General features: G+C 40.4%; 2 protein-coding genes across 2 annotated transcripts; both read right to left on the bottom strand.

The window, feature by feature from the left end:
• Positions 1-578: 578 nt before the first annotated feature.
• LOC131979491 (trace amine-associated receptor 13c-like) lies at positions 579-1871 on the bottom strand. The gene is made up of 2 exons (XM_059343488.1): positions 1699-1871; positions 579-1398 (listed from the first exon to the last, which is right to left on the bottom strand). The coding sequence occupies exons 1-2, from the start codon at positions 1869-1871 to the stop codon at positions 579-581; spliced, it is 993 nt and encodes a 330-aa protein (XP_059199471.1).
• Positions 1872-4466: 2595 nt separating this feature from the next.
• LOC131978653 (trace amine-associated receptor 13c-like) lies at positions 4467-5609 on the bottom strand. Its single transcript, XM_059342362.1, has 2 exons — positions 5437-5609; positions 4467-5283 (listed from the first exon to the last, which is right to left on the bottom strand). Exons 1-2 carry the CDS (start codon positions 5607-5609, stop codon positions 4467-4469), a joined length of 990 nt encoding a protein of 329 aa, XP_059198345.1.
• Positions 5610-6187: the final 578 nt, after the last annotated feature.

The following is a 6187-nucleotide window of genomic DNA, read 5'->3' as shown; positions in this document are numbered from 1 at the left end:
TCTGAAGAATCTCATCATAGTGTACACACCCCGGCAGTAGCCCCTGTGGCCCTTTCAGAATTTCCCCAGAGGAAATTTTCTAGTTTCTCATTACTATCTCCAGCTTATTTGCTGTGACTGAATTGTAATAGACCTGCTGTGCATAAGGTTAAACATGTAAAAGTCGTATTGCAAAAATCAAGTCACACAAGTGGCTTGCAACCATAAAAACTTGATTTTTGTGTCTGTGAAAGGTTTCAGCATAAAACTGAAGCACATCCTAATGTTCACTGGGTTCACCAAAGGCCTTATATATTGATATATATAATATCTATATATATATAATATGATTTAATATCACTGCCACAATATGAACTACAGGAGCTTGTTAAAATTATAGTTTCAGATTAAATAATTATAAGGAACACAAGTGACTGTCTGACAATTATTCATGAATATTTAAAAACATTAACAGATAAGAACAAGACTGATTCTCCGGCCATGACACCTTTTGACTTTACATCAGAAACTCAAAAACAACAGTTCATAAATTTCCATTGCCAAGGATAGATTTGTTGACTTTTCTCACCAGTTTGTCTCTACAGTATGTTGGCATCACAGGAGTCCGGCTGCAGTATCTTTAGTGTAAAAATTAGTTTAATAGATTTTCTAAACCAGGGGTAAAAAAAGGCATAGATCACAGGGTTCAGACATGAGTTGAAATACAGCAGCCAGACTGCAATCGGTGAGGACAAACTACTGTCTTCAATATTCTCACCTATAAGGGATGGAGAGTAATATGGACAGACACATATTAGAAACACAACTACAACAACACCAAGAGTCCTGGCTGCTTTCAGCTCAGACTTCCTGGCAGTTACTGTCACTGAACCCTGAAGTGAGACAGTTGTAATATGAGACCTCATGGCTCGAGCCTGAGACACCGCCACCACAAACACTCTCATATACAGAACTATGATGACAAGAATGGGGCCAATAAAGGTAAAGACAAAGTCAACAGCTCCTGTGATGTGGTTGAGGACAACTACACACTCCCCGTAGCAGGAATTCTGTGAATCAGGTTGTCTCAGAAAGTCCTTTAAAATGAGACAATTATAGAGAACGGAGCAGATCCAACACAGACAAACACAGCTTTTTGTTCTGTCCAGAGTGACTGTGGTTGTGTAGCGCAGAGGGTCACAAATAGCCAGATAACGATCAATTGATATGAGCACCATATTCCCAACAGAAGAAGAAGTAATGATAAAATCTACAACATAATACAGAGCACACATGAGGTCGCCCACGAGCCAGCAATTCTCTGTAAGAAGGATTTCAACTGGCATCAGCAGGAGGCCCACGAGGAGGTCAGAGACAGCCAGGGAAAGGAGGAGGAGGTTGGTTGGGGTGTGGAGCTGCCTGGAGAGGAAGAATAACATCAAAGGACATTCTTATAGCTATGAATTTGTTCTGGGGTTTCTGTTTTTCATTAATTTGCCAATATCTTTTAAAACCAGACAATAAAAGATTACAGACAACTGCAGACTTGAACTTGTTACTTTTTTCTGTGACTTTCATGGAGTAATGCTGAGGCTCAACATAATGGTTGACTGTATCCTCTTCTAGTAAGGACTTATAAAACTGAGAATCATTGTTGCTTGTACATTCACATTAAAAAGAAGACAATTAGTGTAAATATTGCTGAGTGTTTATCTCTGCCTGAAGTGGGTGATGGAGATGATGACCAGCAGGTTGAGAGCTGCAGTGAGCAGAGAGATGCAGGACAGCAGGATGTGAGCGAGCATGGCAGCAGACGGAGGTGGTGTAGTTTTCCTGCAGGAAAAGTTGACAAATTGCGGAAAGCACAGTTCAGCTCCTTCGAGAGTCTCCATCCTCAGAGAGAGGAGGCCAGAGGCTTCTGGCAGCTCTTTAACAAACCTCTCTGTTATACAACTGAGTTATTTACCTTACTGCTGCTGTTTCTTCTTTCCAGCAGTCCCTCCTCCCTGCTATGCTCCCTGTTGTCATCTTCATCACCTCCCTACAGTAAACTTTCATTATAATATGATTCTGTAATATGCACAATACAGAACACAATATTTATCATCACATATGTACAAATTACATAACTAGAAAATTTCCTCCGGGGAAATTCTGAAAGGGCCACGGGGGCTACTGCCGGTGTGTGTACACTATGATGAGATTCTTCAGAGATTTCAAACAATTAATACTAGTAATGTTATGATACTATATTATAAACAAGGAGCACACCTACAACAAGCATTCCTTTTCAAGTATTTATTTATACAGCAACCTATGCCCTTTAACCTCAAAGTGTGTGTGTGTGTGTGTGTGTGTGTTTGTGTCTGGTTCTCTCTTTCTGTGAGAGATGGATGAAAGGATGAAAGGCTTTGAGGTCATCCAATCAGAGCAGAGCAATCAACAGAATTAACTGCTGCTGTAGAATGTTCCGATTAGAGTGTTAGAATGCTGTTCACAGTGACAGCAGCCAGAGGTGGACAGACTGGAATTTCTGGCCTTGAATAGAAAGCATTTTTGACAAAACCATAATACCTATCATTGAGCTACATATGTTTTTTGTGAAGAAAAATTAAGAAATAGCTTTGTAAGAGCGATATGAAAAACTGTTAAATATGCTTTTCTACAGAAATCTTCCTGCGTTTTTAATATGGGAGCCAATGGGGCTGTTGGTGTGTGTTGGTGGATCATCTGTGCATTCTACACCCAAACTATAACTCTGATAGCTTTACCAGAGGATTGTGAGTGTGAAAACAAATTTTCCTACGTTTCTATGTATAAATTAGAGAGAGCAGTCAATGGATATGAGCAGCTTCTTTAAGAATCTTTACTCGCCCATCCCTCTTTCTTTCTCAACAATGGTCATTTCCAAGTTGCTCTCCATCGGGGAATAGCCCAATAGTGTAGAAGAAGGTGAAAACATGGTGTCAAATGGTGTTACATTCTTGTAGTACAACACATGTGCAGTAAAATCAGGCCTGTACCTGCTGAAAGGCTCAACAGGTGGCACAACCATAGAACACCTTGGTTCTGTCAGGCTGAGCGAGCCACCTGAGCACCTGGGCGGAAACCATCTTTCTGCCATCTGCTCTAACTCTCGAACATCGCAGCTCCTGTTACACTGCACATGTGTTGTACCCCAAGAATATGACACCATTTAACCCTGTGTCTTCTCCTCCTACGCTCCTTTGTTAACAGCAAAACACAAGACAACCTAGAGCTACTTTTTTAGGACAGCCATACTAGACCGAAGCTCTTGGTAACTGTTATGCTATGAACCTGAATAAGATCTTGATGTATAGATATGTACGCACTTTGTGCAATACAGAGGTAAAACTTGATAGATTCTGTGTTCCGTCATTGAACTCAAGTCCCTGCATTGTCACTCTGCTGGCCCAACTCAATTTATGTGTCTGATCCCTGGTTGTCAACCCGATAGATGTTTCTGATCTGTACTATCAAAATCCTTTTCTTCTAGGGCCGTCTTCTGTAACTTGTTGGAATCTTGTCACATGTCTTTAATTAATTTGTGAATTTTAACTTTTAACTGGATTAAAATGCAGCAGCATTTCCATTTACCTCACAAAATGGCATCTCACCTCCATTTTGGTCGTCTGGCAAGGAACACAACCAGAGGTTTCTCCTTCCATGATGCCTTGCTTTCATGAAACCTACAGATGTGTGTTCATCTCATTGGTCAGGAGACCTTTGACACCATAGAGAGTACACTTTAAAGAACCAGATCTCCTCCCTTATCTCTCTCTTTTCTCATCAAAGAGAGGTTAAAGCTCAGTTTAGATATGAAATAAACAGCTGGAGGTAAAATATTTTTAAATATTATTTACGTGTTCTTCTCGTAATTAGACTAAATCGATTTTGCAAACATTGGTTGTGAGACTTATTTGAGACTTTTTAAACCTGATGACTTATGTTTCTGCTCAACTAACTGAGAAGTAAGTGCAGCTGCTGGGATATTCTGTGAAAAGGCGACTCACTAAAGTCTGCTCAAGTTATTTATTAGTTATACTTTGGGTTACAATAACATGTTGCAGATGTATTGGTTTTGTCGCCAGGGCTAATGTGAGACCCCTGTCCCTGGTTAGGCATTTATGTCCATAAAACACATTTAAACATATAATCATTGCCAAGAAAATATTATTTAAATTGGCACATAACAAATAGTGACAAACATGAAACTATCTTATTGATTTTAAAAACAAACTTACAATTTACATCACATTACAGTCATTGTACATGTTGCATATACATATGTGAGAATGCAATATATGAGCATAATGTTATTAGTGTTTCTTTCGTGCACGCAGTCTGTGAACCACCACATATTGTCAGAAATCTTCAACGCCAACTGCATTTTTTTTAACTTGTCCATGGATCCCTAAATATATTTTACTGACTCACAAGACTTCATGACAGTGGCTTCCCACTCTCTATGCCATGTTGGCCTCACAGGAGTCAGCCTGCAGGATCTTTAGTGTAACAATCAGCTTAATAGATTTTCTGAACCAGCGGTAAAAAAGGGCATAGATCAGAGGGTTCAGACAGGAGTTAAAATAAAACAAACATATTACAAAGGCAGCAGATGAAGCATTGAGCATGGTGTCCTGGCCTGTTAGTGCAACACAAAAATATGGGCAGACACATATAAGAAACACGACAATAACAACACCAAGAGTCCTGGCTGCTTTCAGCTCAGATTTCATCACAGTTATTTTGACTGATTGTTGGACTGTGACAGCTGCAACATGAGACCTCATGGCACGAGCCTGAGACACAGCCACCACAAACACTCTCAAATACAGAACTATGATGACAGTGACCGGACCGAGAAAAGACAGAAAAAGATCTGCAATCCCTGCAACATAACCAATAACAACCACACACTCTCCAATACAAGAGTTATACCTGCCTGGATGTTTTAGGTTTTCCTTTAGCAGCAGACTGTGAAAAAGAACAGCAAATATCCAACATAGACAAACACAGACTTGAACTCTTTTTTGTGTGACTTTGTCGATGTAATGCAGAGGGTCACAAATAGCCACATAGCGGTCAATGGATATGAGCACCATTGTACCTATAGATGCAGAGGTAATAATATAGTCAAGAACATAATACAGAATACACATGAGGTCACCGAGGAACCAGCAGCCATCTGTAAGCATAATTTGAAAGAACATAAGGAGACCCACAAAGAAATCTGAGACAGCCAGAGAGAGGAGGAGGAGGTTGGTGGGAGTTTGGAGCTGCCTGGAGAGAAAAGAGAGAAACATACTTTGCTTCACCAATTATCATATAAGCAGATAAAAGCCATCACTTAAACATAAATCCATTGCAGTGTTAGAATAAACCATTTCTTTCTGTACACTAGCAGTTTCATAAATCAATAAAACATTTGACTACTTGAAGTGTGAGATGGAGATGATGACCAACAGGTTGAGAGTCACAGTGAGCAGAGAGATAGAGGACAGCAGGATGTAAGCCAGCATGGACACAGCATGGGGACGCTGCATCCTTCTGCAGGAGGAGTTGAGGAGATGTGGAAAGCAAAGTTCAGATTCTTCAAGGGTTTTCATCCTCAGAAAGAGAGGTTGCGAGACACTGCTGAGCTCTGACAGCTTTCTGTCTGAAGCTCTCCGTCAAACAGCTGATTCATCTCCTATATATGTATAAATCCCTCCTCCCTCTTTCTCTCTGGTGAGAACTTTTTTTTCACTAGCAGTGACTTAATTTCTCCCTTCTTACTTCTTTAAGAAACTTTACTCACCCATCCCTCTTTCTTTCTTAACAATGGTCATTTCCAAGTTGCTCTACATTGGGGAATAGCCCAATAGTGTAGAAGAAGTTGAAGACACAGGGTCAAATGGTGTTATATTCTTGTGGTTCAACACATGTGCAGTAAAACCCAGCCTGTACCTGCCGAAAGGCTCAACAGGTGGCACAACCATAGAACACCTTGGTTCTGTCAGGCTGAGCGAGCCACATGAGCAACCTTTTCTTCTAGTATCTGCTCTAACTCTCAAACATCGCAGCTCCAGTTACACATGTGTTGTACCCCAAGAATATGACACCATTTAACCCTGTGTCTTCTCCTCCTACGCTCCTTTGTTAACAGCAAAACACAAGACAACCTAGAGCTACTTTTTTAGGACAG

This window comes from Centropristis striata, chromosome 10 (genome assembly GCF_030273125.1).
Source record: "Centropristis striata isolate RG_2023a ecotype Rhode Island chromosome 10, C.striata_1.0, whole genome shotgun sequence".
Lineage (NCBI taxonomy): Eukaryota > Metazoa > Chordata > Actinopteri > Perciformes > Serranidae > Centropristis > Centropristis striata.
This window is presented reverse-complemented; position numbering and strand designations above follow the sequence as displayed.